The sequence below is a fragment of the Lycorma delicatula genome, chromosome 6 (genome assembly GCF_047948215.1).
Source record: "Lycorma delicatula isolate Av1 chromosome 6, ASM4794821v1, whole genome shotgun sequence".
NCBI classification, from domain to species: Eukaryota; Metazoa; Arthropoda; class Insecta; order Hemiptera; family Fulgoridae; genus Lycorma; species Lycorma delicatula.
The window spans coordinates 6042619-6060462 of record NC_134460.1 but is presented as its reverse complement, the minus strand read 5'-3'; the positions used below and the strand labels follow the sequence as shown (position 1 = coordinate 6060462).

Genomic DNA, 17844 nt, shown 5'->3' with positions numbered 1-17844 from the left:
AGGAGCCAGGAATGTGGTTATCTGGGCTAAGAGAAATACTTATTTTGTGTGCAAGTCTGAAAGGAATCCACTGTATGTGATGGTATGGGCCAGGATGACATCACGATACTTGTTTGAATCAGTATAGCTCTGTGCATTCAGCACATATCCAATGGATAAGCAATTCCTAAATATACATGTAGGTATGTGTTACAGTATATACTAAGCTCATAACATATATTTTTTTACAGAAATGGGTACTTCTCGGACATAAAACACATCTAAAACCACTCTTTTCACTATATGTACCGTATTAAATTAATATCAAAATAGTTGATAAAAATAATACAATTAATCATATGATGAAGTCATAAGAGAATATTAATATATATTCTAAAAAAAAATTTGGTAAGATAAAAGAAATTTGTCCAAGCCGAATTGACACTGATCTGATCTACGTGATGGTTGCCTAGCTAGTGCGGGGCTATAATATGCTAATCATGGAAGACAATAGATATATATACATATATGGTATAATAAATTTAACAGTATATATACATTATAAATTTTTTTTAGTATTTCTTATATTAAATATTATTCCAATCAATAAACAAATTCACATCATAATTTTTTTAACTATTTTTAATCTTATATTTACATAAAAAATAAATAAATTCATAACTGAATAAAACAATACACAAATATTTAGCTAACTTATTTTTAAATGCTAAAAGTAAAATAAATAAAATTTAAAAACATTTTTAAAACACCATTCTTAAATTAAATGCATTAAAAGGTAAAAAATAATTTTAGGACTGTATCTCAGAAGCGATATGACAATAAGCTTTGATGGTGATATGTAAGATTATGTGATAGTCATAGCTTCAAATTAAAAATTTGATATTTTTGCCACTTTTTTCATACATGTGATGAATGGCCTAAAGAGTGGGATGCAAACATGAACACCCTACAATTATTGTCATAAAATTAATTATCTTTTACCTTGTAGCGCATTAAGAGTGGTTTTTAAAACGTTTTTTATATATTTTTTTTATTTTCACTTTTTAGTCTTCATAAGTTTATACTTTACAACTGCACTAGTGCACAGGTTTGAGCGGATTTAGTGAAAGATCGGGTTGGTACGTTTTACAGTGCATGAATGCAATCGTAACATAGGGCTAAACAATTTAATTTCCAGATAAGCAAGATCCGGTTCATCAAGAGTGTACCCGATGAATTAAGAAATTAGCACTCAACCTGATGATAGATACGCAGTTTAAATCATGAAAATCGGACGAACGGTTGCCAAGATATTGCTGTGGCACCCCCTCTCCAATTTTCAAACAGTGCCCCGGGGCACTTGAAAATATTATCATCTGACAGGTACCACTGGGAGTGTATTGTACAGGGAGGCAGAAAAAATTTTTCAGAGTGCTAGGACCGACCATTTTCAAGATTTTTGTGATTTTTTTATGAAAATTCTAATACGATTAAAAAGTATCAAAAAATACCAAAACTATCAACATTTTCATCAATTGTTTCAATACTATCATAAATTGTTGAGGATTTATCAAGTTTATTATTATCAATTAAAATTTTCTGTACTACACCAACAGTGATTTATTTAACTTTTAAATTGCTAGTCAGCAGATGTTGAATTTTGTTTGATAACATTAGTTTTATTACTACTGGTGTTTGTATCTTTTTTACTGATGTCATTTTGTTTTTTTATTTTCAATTATTGTTGCACCTGATTCCTTGGTTTAATATTATCATTTGAAGAATTATTTTCTAATTATTTTTATGTTTTATTAACAGATATTTTTTTATCGCTGTTGAAATACTGTCAAGCAGTTAGAAACAAATTCAATTTCATTACCAGCGTGGATAATTATTACCTATTCTCCTGTTGAAATTGGCACCACCAAACATTCAGGTACATTTGAAGGTTGCCAACATTTCTGTTGGCAATGAGAACTTAAAATATAAGTCCCATTGACGTAGACGAGGTCTTCCTCCAACTTGATCTACATCTTCTTCAACTTAATTCAGTACAAACCGTTTGTACTGAATATCATGTTTTTCAATAAGATCTGTCCTGTTATTTCTGATTCTATTCAGATTGAAATCCATGCTTAACAAAAATGTCCACAAGCTACTTTTGCCTATTAAATACACCATTACTTTTTAGTTTTATGGTAGGTTTTCTTAGAGAAGGCAAACAACTCTCATTTAAGTAAAACTTTAACACTTTACGTTGTATGGTACTCCAATTAAAACTGTCCAGGTTTGTCACTCCCTTTTTCCATTTTATATCTTTGTGAGGAGAAATGAATTTTTTCCCAAAGCGATTTCCAAAATAATTCATTAAACTGTTTTTGAAACTCCTGCAGCAGACGCAACATGATCTACAACTTTTTTTGGTCACTAGCAAACATTCCAATTACACCTTCTCCTGCCATGTAATTAAAAACATTGTGTATAATTTCTTTCCCTTGGCGGTGAATCTCTTTTCCACATTAATTAGACATAATATGCGAAATAATAAAATCAATTCACTACCGTAAGAATAGAGCTGACAAAAATTTAGTAATTTAATGCGATAAAATTACTTTTAAAATTTCACTTAAAACTTCAACTACTTTCAAAACTCAAAAAACGCTATAATTGAATGAAAACCTTTTACTCTTTGGATACACATAATTAACTAGACAAGTTAGTCTCTGAATGAATCGTTAATGGTTTGTAAAAATAGAGATTTACTGTTTCACTTGAATGTTTAGAATGACACATCATTCGGTTATTACTTACACAAACCTGAATAAAGAAATCTTTCTTACGTATGATTCATAGTTTAGAGTAGTGTACGGTTGTTTGCCACTCCCAGAACAAGGTGAAGATCATAAAAAAACCAGTAGACATCAATCTTTTGCGTGTTTGGCTTGGATATTTTATACAGTTATAAAACTATAAATAAATACATTTAGGCCTAAACAATAACCAGTAACAGTCGATTAGTCTACATATATAATATTATGTAGAAATGATATTATATATGTAGTATTATATATAATATATATATTATATATTTCAGTATTATATAATACTGAAATAGAAATGTTATATATAACATTTCTATTTCAGTATCTAATAAAGAAAGAAATTATAATTCAATAACATGTAAACTCAGGATTAAATAAGTAACTAATAAATATAAGACGTGAATTTGTTCATTGATTGAAATAAACAGTACTTGTACTGTATACATACTGTCTTTAATCAAGTAGTATTATAAACCTGTGCGCGTTAGGCAGCAAGATGCTTAACAGATGCTGTTCATCATATCTCTGCCAATTCGGCTTGGACAAGCTATACAAAGCTATTTTTTGATAAATAGGTACAAACCTTTAAACGATTGTTAAGTTGAGCATATTCTTTTAGTTTATCTTTATCTAACCGAGTTGGAAGTTCATGAATTACATGAGTTTGAAGATAAACAATTTTAGCCATCAGCTTAAACATTGTTTCTGGTATAATTTGAACAACACTACGAATATAACTGACCAATTCATGGCTATAATACTGACTAACTGAAACCAAATCAGGACTCTGGGCTTGATTGATTCTGAGAAGTGGAATTTCCATAGCAGAAGACAGCTATAAAAATAAAAGAAACAATAATCATTTAAATGCAAATTTTAAAAACAGAAAATATAACAATAGCTTCCAATAATAAATATATTAGAACAAAGATATCCCGACCTCAGTAGAGGAAGACGATCCTGGTCACCACACTCTTGCTCATTCCTAATCCTGATGGGCTTTACTGGGGGTCATCTTTTAGACATTCTAATTCCAATAACACATCACAGTCATCAGTCTGGCGTCTGCCAGGATGCCACTGATGCAAATGCTAGGCAGACATTTCCATCAGTGTATTTATATACAACTTACTGTCACCTTCATATAGCCTCTTCCAACCACAACTACCTACCATAACTAAGACAAATAAAGTAAGTGTTATGTTAAATGACTGATTATTGGGATTAAAATATTGTTTATTAAAAAGTTAATAAACCAACAAATTAATAATAAAATATTAAAATAACTTCAGTCATTTAAGTATTTAAAAGCTTTATAAAATATATATTTTTAATATAAAAGAGTTTATTAAATAATTATGATTAAAAATAATTACAAACAAATAAATAAAAAATATGTACCTTAAGAAATGTTGCTCGAAGTTTTGAAACAAGAGATGGTTCATTCTTAATACTTTTCTGCATAAGATTTGTGTAATTATCAATAATTTTCCAAGCATAACTAAGATCACCAATTATTTGTAGATTTATAAGAACAGATTCTTTTATGTTATTGCCCTGTACCATCTGATGAAGAAATTGTTTAGTTTCTGATATAAATTGGGTAACAAGATGATTACTGAATAACTGAGGAAATCCTGAAAGAAATATTTAACATTAAAAATAAACAGGCATATAAATTATTTCGTTACGTTAATAATAATAGTTCCTAAATAAAAATCTATCAATCAAACACCAACAAAAACAAAACTTCATTTTGATTTAAAAAATACCATAATTAAACAATAAAACAAAATAGTTCCTAGGCAAGTTGGTAACCTTATTTCTCAAAATCAAAAGATTTCACAACTCTATCAGACTATCTTATAAATAAATATTCCAATGTAAAAAACTATATATATATGCTACTTAAAAATAAAATGCCAAACTTAAATTACATGATCTTACATGAAATTATCAATACTAAATTATACGCGGGCAGTTGTTGATTTTTCTGTAGATGTGTAGAGTTCACAGCGCAACTGTTAAAAAAGAAGCACATTTCTGTTTGTAATATTTCAATTTCTAAAGTACTCAAGAATACCATTAGATATCATAACATACTGTATTATTTTTAATTCTGATTGAACACATTTGATTAACATTTGGATTTTTTGCACACACTGATATTTTGAAAATAATACTGCTACAATATGGTACAAACATCAAGTTTACATATTGTTGCCTTTATATTTGTATAAAATTGATTTCATTGTGTTTTTGTAAGTTTTACAAACCTTTTTAAAATATGTTTAATGAATCTTCAAAAAAAAATTATCCTCATTTTCATAGCTTAAATTTAGTGATAGTGAAAATAATTCAAATTTTCCAGATATTAAAAAAATAATGACCCAAATAAAAAATATAATTTTATTTTTGAATGTATTTAGGTGACAAAAAATGTATGCAATGATAATAATAGCAAGTGTGCGGTAGAAATTTAAATTTTAAACAAAGCAATCTTACCATAAGATGAAAAAACCTAGATTTTAGCAAAATGATACTGGTCCTATCAACTATCACTATGAAATTCTCTCTTATAATTTAATTTTCACTAACTAAGAGAGATTCTGAAACTGTAGGTAAGTAACCATTAAAAAATGATCTTAACCTGATTTGTTTCCATAAAATTTTATTCATTGACTCCTAATTTTAATAAATATAATTAAAAAATAATAATTTTAAATAATATCCCTGTGTCCCAAAAAGAATCATCCAATTTGAATTGTGTATATTTTTAAAAATATTGAATATAACATCAATTTCTTGTTAAAGGTTTATTTATGAAGTTGTTTTACATATAAAGTCATAGGTGCTCGATATGCCCCCGTTGGGATGCATGGCATATGTCCATGCGGTGCTCGAATTCATCCCACACCTTAGCAAGCGTTCTCTTTTCACTGCTGCCACAGCTGCTGTTGATGCTGTAGCTGGAAGGAAAGGTGCATGGACAGAATCTTTTACAAAATCCACAAATAAAAATTGGACACAGTGAGGTTTAGTGATCTCACAGGCCAGTGATGTAAAGCTGAATCATTACGTCCCATATGGCCAATCCATCGTTGAGGAATCCTACCGTTCAAAAATTCTTAAATGTACAGACTCCAGTGGGGTGGTTCTCTGTCCTACTGGAAAATAAAACTCGAGAATTTTTTCTTTTTAACAGTATTTTGTTCGATCAAAATAGGTTAAAAGCTTAACATTTATGAAATTTTAAAACTGGATGATTCTTTTAGGGATACACCATTTAATGATGCTGACTTAACAAAATTTAACATAAAGCCTTGTCGATACAAGATTTTACTATTGCCACTTACATTTAAAAAAAAATTATTTTAATTTCAGTATGGACTGCTGCTCGCTACTGAAATTAGTGGCTAATGATCACAGTAAGGATATCATGAAAAAGAAATATAAATTAATAGTAACTTATTTTAATATAATTCTTTTAGATGTTTCTCACCCTGAACTTCTTCAAGAGCTTGAATTAGCTGAACAATTTTACGACCAGCCACAGCAGGTTCATTTATTTTCAATGAATTTATCTGATTTGCGATGTCCATAAACCATTTCCGAAGATTTTCTATAAACATTAACAAAAACAAAAATAATCAAGATAATTTTAAGTTCTTGAAAAAAATAAATAAAAAAACTGAAGGACAAAGATATAAATAATTTATTTTATTCATAATAAGAATTTCATGCAATTGAGAGTAATATTAATCAAGAAACTAAGTTTTTAAGTAACCTATAATTTAACAAATGAATATTTTATATCTTTTAAAAATAAATTTTGGAAATGTTGCAAGTTACAACAGATTTTAAAAGTACCTGTGTCATGTATGTAACTCAATACATATTAAATATGTTTTTTATGCTGATTATTCTCTTCAATTTTTTCATTCTACGTCTTCATTAATCTTCCTGGCTTGTTCCCCCTCAACATATCCTGACCCAAGTCAATTCCTTTTTTCTTAAAATATTTATCGGACATTTTTTTCTTATCTATTATCCTTCTCCTATTCTTTACTTTATTTTCTTCATAGCTATATTTCAAGTCTTTGAAATATTTCCCTAACTTCTTTTTTAATGTTTTGTGTCATTCCTCCATACAACATAACATTTTAATTAAAAAAGTTTTGTGATTCTTTCTCTCAAGTCCATAGGATTTTTCTTGCCATTAACATTTTCTTAATCTTTCCAAAAGTTATTTTTTTTATAATAAATCCTAGTTTTTATTTCTTCTGTGAAACTTTCATTCTGAATGATTATACTGCCTTGATAATTAAATGTTCTAACCAGTTCCAACTCCTTTCCTTTCAACCCAAACCCACGTATTTTTATTTGCATTATTTAACCTCTTTACATAAATGTTATGTACCTGTATAAACCTTATGCCAAATTCCCTTCCAAGTGATATAATTCCTTTTACCATTGTTTACAGTTCCCCATCTGTTTCATGTACATGGTAACCAAAATGATTACTACCTATACGTAAAATACTATAATTATTAAAAAGAGACAAAATATAAAAACAGAAGTCTATAAAAATAATGAAAGAACACAGTATTTAACACATCTTTAAAGTTCTTTCAAACATGGTAAAATATCTACTCTGTAAACAGAATAAGAAAATGATATATAAAACTACAGTGAACAAATTGAAGACGTATAAAACACACTCAAGCAGAATCTAAATGAAAACCTCATATAAAAAAAATAAAATAAAATAAATTACCATTTTTCTCTACTCTCACAAGAGGATTTGAACCAGAAAACACACCAGAGAGTTCGGACATTCTTTCATTTGCTTCTTTTTTGCATTTTTCCCATTCACTTTCTCTTTCTTGAAGTAACTAGAAATAAAAATTAAAATCAGCCAAAATTAGAACAGATATATGTAAATACAATTAAAATATAAAAATAATTTGAGTAACTAAATTTTAGTTTATAAAGGATAACTAACAAAAATATAGTGAAAACTGACCATTTTGAAAAGTTCTTTTATGCGTAATTCAAATTCTGATGTATCAAGCAAAAGCTGAAATACCATTGTTTGATTTGGTAACATATCTATTATAATATCTCTGATCTGTTTGCTCTTCTTTGTCGGTTCTGAAACTGTAACAAATATATAACTAAAAAGAAACTGAAAAATAAAAACTAGAATATAACAATATATATATATATATATACCTTATCTTTCATTCTATACAATGTTATAATGACAAATATTTTCTGAGAAATATAATAATATAATGTTATAATGACAAATATTACAATCCTACATATATGCTTAATGCGCACTCTTATTTATTGCATGCAGCAACAAATCAATAATTAATGATAAGTAGTAATTATGTATAAGAGTTGAAGGATCTTATTTTAAAACAAAAAAAATTGCTAAACTTTTACATAAAAACTAATATAATTTAAAGGAATAATTCCCTCTAAGAAAAAACTTTTAAGTTAAATGCAGAATTGGTACAGTTAACCACATGACTTCTACATTTCCAAATTCACCTTAAAAACATCTAATTGAATAATCTAAGTGACTATCATAATTTTTTCTTAAGGTATACAAAAAATAAATGAATCTTAAATCTCTGAAAAACTGAATAAACAAACTGCTACTTTTTTAGATTTTTATGATGTACTCTTACTAGTTACTAGGATTATAGAACAGGGAACGGTAGAATCATGGAACAAAATTCTTGTCTACTACATGTATGTATCACTTCCTTTCATCAATTTCTCAAAGCTTATCTACAAAGTGGATGGCCATGAATCATTCATTGACAAAGATGTTGCAGGCTATGGAAAATTCAATAGAAGAAGGAATATTGTTGATGATTTTTTTACGGTTGTATAAGATCACAAGGATTATACCTACCGTAATGTTCTAGTTTATCCACAAGTAGAACAATGGCAGGGACCAAAAGTGAATACAATCCATTCAAAATTACAATGCACGTAAAAGCTAATGACTTGCATAATAAAACTGGAAAATTAGCACAGGTAATATTCATAACTGTTCACTGAAATGGATATTAATAATTATCTACAGAAAAAATATTAAGCAATGTATACAATAAAAACAAATTTTTGCTTTACAACAACTAACCACAATATGAACTAGCAGTATGAAGCATCAACCAACGTAATGTGACATTACAGTTACGAATAACATTAATGATTCTATCAACATGTTCTAATACACTTGATTTTGTGAGACCTCCAGCTTTTAGTTTCTGCTGTGTTATCTTGATACATTGCTGAAATTGAAATAAAACTAAAATATAACATCATTTAAAACCATAAATTCATGATGTAAAATAAAACAGAAAAATAACAACTAAATCTATACTAATATACAAAGAAGAAGAGAATTTTTGTGTTTTTGTTTGTTCAGGATAAATAAAAAAATTACTTTATCAATCGCAACCAAATGTTTACCAATGTTTCTTCGAATAACTGAGGGTTTCAGATATATTTCATCTTATCTGATATTTTTTTTTTGTCTTCAGTCATTTGACTGGTTTGATGCAGCTCTCCAAGATTCCCTATCTAGTGCTAGTCGTTTCATTTCAGTATACCCCCTACATCCTACATCCCTAACAATTTGTTTTACATATTCCAAACGTGAACTGCCTACACAATTTTTTCCTTCTACCTGTCCTTCCAATATTAAAGCGACAATTCCAGGATGCCTTAGTATACGGCCTATAAGTCTGTCATAAATAAACCATCCAGCAAGATGCCAATTGCAGGATAATTTCTACCACATTAGATAAATCAGTCAGTATTAGCAAAACATTTTAGGTATAGATTAGCTGGTCAAAATAATTAAGATGATAAAATTAATATAACTAATAAAAATGGATAAAATCTCTTATTTGAAGAATTTATAATGCTAACTTTAACAATGAGGGTAGAAATAAATTAAGGACATGAATTAAATCTCTGTTTAAGATCATTTAACCTTTTATCTGACTTGATTAACCTTAGTTGTCTTTCAATTAAATGTTAAACGATTTCACTAATTATTTTATGGAAGATTCCTACATAAATATTTTGTTTAGAGTTCATAACATGCCTTCATAAGCCCAACTTGTCTTTCAGAGTTTTATCAACCAAGCAGCCAATAAATACTACAGTGTCTATAAATATTTACATTTATGGTTAGTTTAAAAATATCAAAACTAAGATGGTTACCTCAAATCTTTTACTATGAATATTTGCCTGTTCCAAAACATTTGATGTATGTAAAGTATTAGCAAGAGCCATACGTGCTGCTTTATACGGTTCCCATGCATCAACAAGATTCACAGTTAATCCCATATAAACACTTATTACCTGTTAAATAACAAATATAATTCATTATAAAATTACGCTTAACAAACAAAAAAGTTTATAACTGAAAGTAGTTTACTCATAAGCAAAAGTAATTGTTTATGAATGACAAAATTTCTATAGCATCAATCAAGAGAAGTGATTATAGATGCCTACTATTGTTACAAAAGTACAAAAGGACATGAGAAATTTTTAATGCTCACAAATTTCCACGGAATCTTGTTTTTCTTTTTACTCTGTACTTTAAAATTAATATTTCTACATACATTTTTTAATAAAATTGTACAATGGTTGTTTTAGTACATCATGAAAAATAAACATAAAAAGCAATTAGTGGGGAGGAGAGTAAAATAAGCAAAGATCTAAAATCATCATAACCCAGTATCATATCTAACATACACACACACGCACACACAATTTACCCATCAAACAAAATCAATGGCGCTAACTATTTCCTAATCACAATCTTTTTTTTTGGATCTATTTTTAATTTAATGGTTTAGCAGGAAATTTAACTGGCAAGTAGGTTTTAAAAATTTAAATACAGTTCCAAATCAAGTGTTATGAAATTGATTATTGTCACAAATAAAAGTAAAATAAAAAAAACTTTTTCTTAAAAAAAAAAAAAAAAGCTAATCTGACTAATCTTTTTATGAGGTCATTATAAGAAGTTCTAGGATGTCAGTAAATTAATGGAGATGTGAAACATTATTTTATAATTAATTACAAAAGTCAACAAAAAAAAAAAATAATTTGTACTGTAATAGGTGAATTAGAATAGAATGTATATTTTATGCTGAATCTTAAAATGAAATCAGTTTTCTTCATTACCTTCACATTTTTAGTTATGACCCTTTAAAATACTGAGAAACTTCTTAAATAATAAAACAAATACAAAAATAATAATAATAATTACAATTAAAATTCCTACCTTTTGCAGACATTTAAGTTTATTTTAATTTCTTTTTTCTTATTTTCCTTTTGTGTTCGGTGAAGTATTATTTTTTTATCTTCCAGCACAGTAGTCACTCATCAGATTCACCCTACGTTATCTGCCTTGACAAAGTTGTTCCATCTGCAATATGTCTTGGTAGAAACTTTCTCCGTGAACGTCGCTGATGTCACCCGAGTTTAAAAGGGAAGAAGTCCAAATGAGAATATGACATTCTGTAGCCTAAAGTTCTGTAGTTCACTAAGAGTTCATTTATAAGCTAATGTGATTTTCAACTTTTTTGTTTCCAAGAAAATCAGTAACGACATCTTTGAATGCCTTCCATGCTGCTAGTTCTTTAGGAATCAATTTGTTGTCAAATATATTTTAACAAATTAATTTTCTTATTTGTGACTCGATGAATATTCCCTTATAATTGGGCTTCACGTAATTGTGAAAAAACCTCAGCAAAATATTTAAAGCCATCTCTATCTTTATCTAATGCTTTTACAAAATTCTTTATCAGGCTTAGTTTTAGGTGTGGAAATGGTAAAATAATATGATCTGCTTCGACAAGAGGAATAATGGCATTTTCCTTTCCTGGGGTAAACTGATTTTTTTTTTGTCAGTCTTTAACTGCGTAGTATTTATTTGTAGCCCGACTATCCCGCAAATGCAAGAAACATATATATTTTCTAAAGTCTGTGGACCGAGAAGCCATATCAGTTTCAGGTTAGCGATGAACTGCCATGAGTTTTCATACTTATTACTTTTAAAATTTTTCATATATTTCATATGTTTCTTTCATTCCAACAGCACGTGCTACTTGTATAGAAGAAAACTTATTCAAGTTATGCAACAACACTGCCTTTAACCTTCTTTTTGATGAGTCTAGTACCGTGAAGTACTGGTCTCATAGATGAACGAATATTTGGGTATGTAATACTGCTTTTATTCCAAAAGAATTGAAACCAGCAACATTCGTTAAGCAAAAATAGCAGTCATGGGTACGCCAAATCATAGGAATGCCAAAGGCAAATATTCTTTTTTCCTTTCAACCACTGGGTTATATTATCGTAGCATTTCATGCATACTACATGTCCAGCCCAGGATTTACCTTGGTCTCCCAAGGGACAGTCAAAATAATGTTTTAAAGCAGTTTTCATTTCATTCTATACTGATTTTCATTGACTTTTCGTGGTAAATTCTCCGCAACCATAACAAAAAATATTTGGAGAAGTTTTACAAGCCTGATTTTTATTCTTTGTAAAATTCAAAATATTTTAATGAATGAAAGTAAACTGAAATATAACAGAATTACTTAAATTTTAATTTATAAATACTTAAAATAGTTCAAAAAATTGTTTCACCATGGAATGCAGTAAAACACAGCATGAAACACACACACACACACACACACACACACACACACACACACACACACACACCTTAACAATCTTGATGTTCAATAAAATAATACCAAAAGCTGTTCTACCATAAAAATGACATCAGTTATGGAACAATCTTTATAATATGTTTATGATAAAATCAATATCACAACTAAAGAACACAGCAAATAATACCAAGAGCTGAACTCATACCGAAGAAAATTTCATCACGTTTAATTACTCATTACTTGACTCATTGACATGTCTATACGTATCTTGGCTTGACATAAAATGACATCATTGAGATGAATTAGTATGATATGTATGAGTGTAAATGAAGTGTAGTCTTGCACAGTCTCAGTTCAACCATTCCTGAGATGTGTGGTTAATTAAAACCCAACCACCAAAGAACACCGGTATACACGAGCTAGTATTCAAATCCGTGTAAAAATAATGATTTTAGTAGGACTTGAATGCTGGAACTGTATCAAAGTAGGTCTACAGCACACATCACAATATAAATCAGATGTGATTAAGCAAACGTACATACATACTAACTTATTTATATTGTTTGTTCCATGAATAATGGAACAAATAAATTAAGGGGTTGTAACTTAAGAGATTTAAGTGATGGGTTGTTTCGGAATAAATATTCAGATTTAGTATATAAAATACTATATAGAACACCTATTCCCTTTTCAGTTCCAAATTTTATGTTGACCAGTGTTATCAATAATGATCTTCATAAATTTGTTGGTCTCTGCTTGCTACTCTAACCATCAATACCAAATCTGTACTAAATGATAAATTTATGTTCATTGCCAATTGAAGAAAGTATATAATTTTACATTTATAAAAAATTAATTAATTTTAATAATATACTACTTATTACAGACTGTATCCTAACTAGAGAATGGAATAATAAAACCAGCCTGACACAGAGTTAGTTTAGTGGCTATTTAATTTAACATATGTAACCGATCAAAATCAGATGCGATTCTTCTTCAATGCAAATGCCGGACTTCACACAGACTTTAGCACTTGGGATAAACTAGACAAAATTTACTAGGAAAATTAAAAAAATTCTTGTACACTCCAGATTTATTCCCACTGCAATTTCTTTTTGTTTGGGCCATTGAAAGGAACATTAATTTCAAATTAACAATGAAGTAGAGGAGTTCATGTGCAATTGGCTCATGACACGTTCTCAATCTCAAACTCTTTATAAAGAAAGGATCCACTAGCTTTTGCACATCGGGAGAAATATGTAGAACTTCAGGGAGACTATGTAAAAAAAAACAATAAATATGTTTTATATTTTTATTCTGTATTAATAAATGTTAAAAACAAAGGTCTAGTAAATATTCCGTTGACATTTTAATTTGCAAAATAAGATAAATAAAATAATTCCATTTATTAACTTTAATCGATGAAAAATGTTTAAATGAAAACTTTAATAGTCTAAATACGATATGCTAAATTAAACTGACAAACCAAGTACAGAATATATCTTGGGCCAGTTTTTAATACACCAGTCTACAGTGTTGAGGGTTCAATATTTTTTCAAGATCATTTTAAAACACTGTTCATTAAGAAGTTTTAGAAGTACAATTAATTTTCTGTTGGAATCAAAAAGAATCTGTTAGTTGTAAAACATTATACTGTAGAGCAACCATTTTCTACATTACATCAAAAAAAAAATCATAATAAGCCTCATTATTTAGCAAGTTATTCTGTCATATACATTATCTTTTTTATGCGTGCCATTTTAACTCAAACAAATGAAAGTTAAAATTGATTTAAACAGAAGACTTTGTGTATACAAAGTCAATTACGGGTAAAATGGTTATGCTGTGATAAACCCACACAATAATACTTAAATTAAAATGTCTAGAAAGCACGATGTCAACTATCAACTCTGCATACATAATTAGGCTTTATAATTAAATTTCATAACAGAATAATTTATAAAGTAACTATTAGCAACAAAAGCAGTATTTTCAAAACTAAAAATGGTATATGAATTATTACCTAATTATTTTTAAATTAGTAACTATTTATAAAAACATTAATTTTAAATTAATCTGTACATTCAAAAACAGTTTCACATGATAAGATTTTTCATTTACAAACTGCTTGTTGTCAGTAGAAAAAAACTAGATGTATTGTAAAATAAATAGCATAAATTGTGTTTTAATTTATCAATACAAACTGTTAACATAAAAAGTTCAATAACAGAAATCAAAGCAGTATATCATATTCATAAAACTGAATAAAAAACAATTTTTTTAAAAGAAAATCAAATATGCCAAATGTCTTCAGATTTGTACAGCTTTATTGATTGTGGCCTGTAGTCAACGACAATCCTTATTCGTGTACAAGTAGGATCCATAATTCATTTCGACTCTGGATTCCAAGATTCCAGTTGTTAGCTGAAACTCTACAGAATGTAGGGCGAGAGAGAGTATCAAAGGAGACATTAGCATTAAAATATAACAGGTCCAATCTAGCCTTGACCACCTATTATTATCTGCATTGAAAGGCAAGTGCAACACAAATGCAACACTCCAACACAATAAAAAAAAAAATAAAAAATAAAATAAAAAAAAATTGATATACTAATAACATGGCTTACCCAATTGTCAGGAAAATATTTATCAACAGTCTCTCTCATTCGAGCAGTCTGATTATGTAGAATATTTGGTTGAAAATATAGGCAAACATATAACATTGCTGCCTGATTAGCCAGTGCAGTGCTACGATGTTCAGTATATGGATATGCTGATATCTGATTATAAACATCATCTGACCTCAATCTTCCGATAACCAAACTCACTAATGGCTCTTTTAAAGGTGTTCTCCTACAATTAATAAATTATACTCATTAAAATATAATATAACCGATTCATTTATTGACCAGTAAGACTCACATATCTATTGACTAAAATGATTAGTAAAACTGTAACGTATAGATTTAGATTTACACAGACACTAGTAGTTAATACATATACTACAAAGTAGTCTATCCTTTTGTATTATTGTATTACTATTTTACATTTTAAGAGCATCTAATTAATTATCAAAAAGATATAATACCCAAAAATGACTTGCAATAACTGATCTATAGGAGCCAATTAATTAAACGCTATACAATTTATACAACAATATTAAAATTATTCTGGAGAAACAGCATTCCAGACAAAAGATTTTAATACACATTTAACCTACCTATATTGCAAACATAGAGAGCTATATTAAATACTTTGAATTATTTTATTTTAATTATTTTAAATACTTGAATTATTTTATTTATTAATAACGAATTATTATGTAATTTAATAAAGAATTTACATTAGGATGACACATAAGCTGTGTGGGCAAAGTAGGTCCCACACACATCCACACATCTTCTGTTCTATTGTGCTATCTAGGCGAAGTAATATATACAGATAATTATTTGAAAAGTGACAAGAATTTTTCTATACCAGACAGCCTAATGAGTTCTTTTGTTATCCTAAAAAAAGATTTGAACAATACTACAAATATTACATTGAGCAATGAACATTATAAATTAATTATTATAAATCTTTCATCAAATTAATTTCAAATTTTATGTCATTTGGCACAACAAAAATAATCATTACAATTCATATGATAAAATTACAGTAAATATTTGTGCATTTGTATCCATTAACATGGATATGAATTCAAAACATCAAAAGATATGGAATTCTACATACTTATATAAATGTTACACACATTAAACTGCAAGGTTAAGAAAACGGAAAACTGTTTTTCTCATCTGCTAACAATTGAAGAAAGATGCCTGAAAGTTTTAAGATTTTCATTCACTTATGGCATTGTACAGCAAAACAGAACAACAGAATAGAATAACTATAAATGACTTAATTAATAATAATTATTAAACCAACTACCAGTTAAATGTTTAGATGAATAAAAAGCAACAAACCTGAAATAATCTTCTGGATAATTAGGAGGTCTTTTACCAGGTGAAAATCCAGTTGATCGAAGAAGTTTACAAACATCATCAATATTACTACCACTAGTAGAACGTTCAGCTGTATACCTATAATATGATACTAATATGCGTTCTCGGATGTCACCACTTATATGGAGATCAACAACGATTAACATAACACCATACAGAAACACTGATTCACACTGTAAACATAAAAGTACTGAATCATTGAAAAAGTACAAAAAAATTAATTTTTTTATACGTACAATACAAAACACTGGGTTTTTACCATTTTTTAAAAAAAAGCATGGTATTACTTCAGTTGTATGGTGGGAGTAGGGGGTGAAAAGGAATTTTCTTTAAATTCTGAGGTACAAGTAGTACAAAAATTCCATTAACTTAAATTAGGGTTTCCTTATTTATTTAAAAAAAGATATATATATTAAAATAAGGAAAATATATATATAGGCCAATGTATAAAATTTTGTGGCTCGTAAATCTACAAAACTACTATATCAATTTCATTAAAATCTAGATATTCTGTAGTAATATAACTGAAGTTATGTATGAGAAAATTTTATGAAGACTGGTTGAGTAGTTCTTGAGTTATGCTCAATTTAAGGTCGAAAAATGTGAGCAGGGCAAGTTAGAAGCACGGTTCATTGTAATGATGCAAGTTGGAATGTTGATGTTTCTTTATTTGTGGTATTTATTGTTAGCAATATTAAGCCGAATTAAAAAAAAAAATTAAATTATTAAAACCAAATTAAAATAACTAAATTGGCTTCTTGCGCAAGATTTTTTTTACTTCATATAGCCTAAAACATGTACTTAATAGAATATTATCTTGTCACCACATGGTAAATTGCATCTCTTACAATGTGAAAGTTCTGTAACAGGTCGAATGTAGTAACATCTTGAAAATAAAAACATGTGAACAGTAAAATGGTCAAAGAACATTTAATTACCATTTTTTTTTATTGATCAATAATTATAAATAACACTGAATAACTAAATTCAAATATCATTTAACAGGATTACTACATTCTGTGTAATTTTCTTTTCAATCTCCTTCCCAGTTGAAGCTATCAAAGAGAAACATAAAATACTTCCAATGAATATCTAACCAACATCCTGACAACTGTTTTGAAATAGTGCAGGATTTAAAGAAATAGTTAACTCTAACTGGATTTTATCTCAAAATGTTTAAGCCTGAAAATGTAAGACTGTGAAATTATAATTTTATAATCTATTATTTTTCTTACAGGGTATCATCAAAAAGAGTACAGCTGGTGATCTCTCACAGACTTACAGATGAAAAGAAATACATATCAGTATTCCTCCCACAACAAT

The 17844-nt window shown here is 28.3% G+C and overlaps 1 protein-coding gene across 3 annotated transcripts in view; it reads right to left on the bottom strand.

The window, feature by feature from the left end:
• Positions 1–17844, bottom strand: part of Strump (WASH complex subunit strump) — a 72059-nt gene that overhangs the window by 30397 nt on the left and 23818 nt on the right. For all 3 annotated transcript variants that reach the window (XM_075368202.1, XM_075368204.1, XM_075368203.1), the window contains exons 5-13: positions 16483–16694; positions 15148–15373; positions 10056–10196; positions 8965–9115; positions 7828–7961; positions 7579–7696; positions 6304–6423; positions 4203–4438; positions 3385–3636 (exon numbers count right to left, since the gene is read on the bottom strand). In XM_075368202.1, coding sequence (XP_075224317.1) covers positions 3385–3636; positions 4203–4438; positions 6304–6423; positions 7579–7696; positions 7828–7961; positions 8965–9115; positions 10056–10196; positions 15148–15373; positions 16483–16694 — 1590 coding nt within the window. The remainder of the gene's footprint in view (positions 1–3384; positions 3637–4202; positions 4439–6303; positions 6424–7578; positions 7697–7827; positions 7962–8964; positions 9116–10055; positions 10197–15147; positions 15374–16482; positions 16695–17844) is intronic.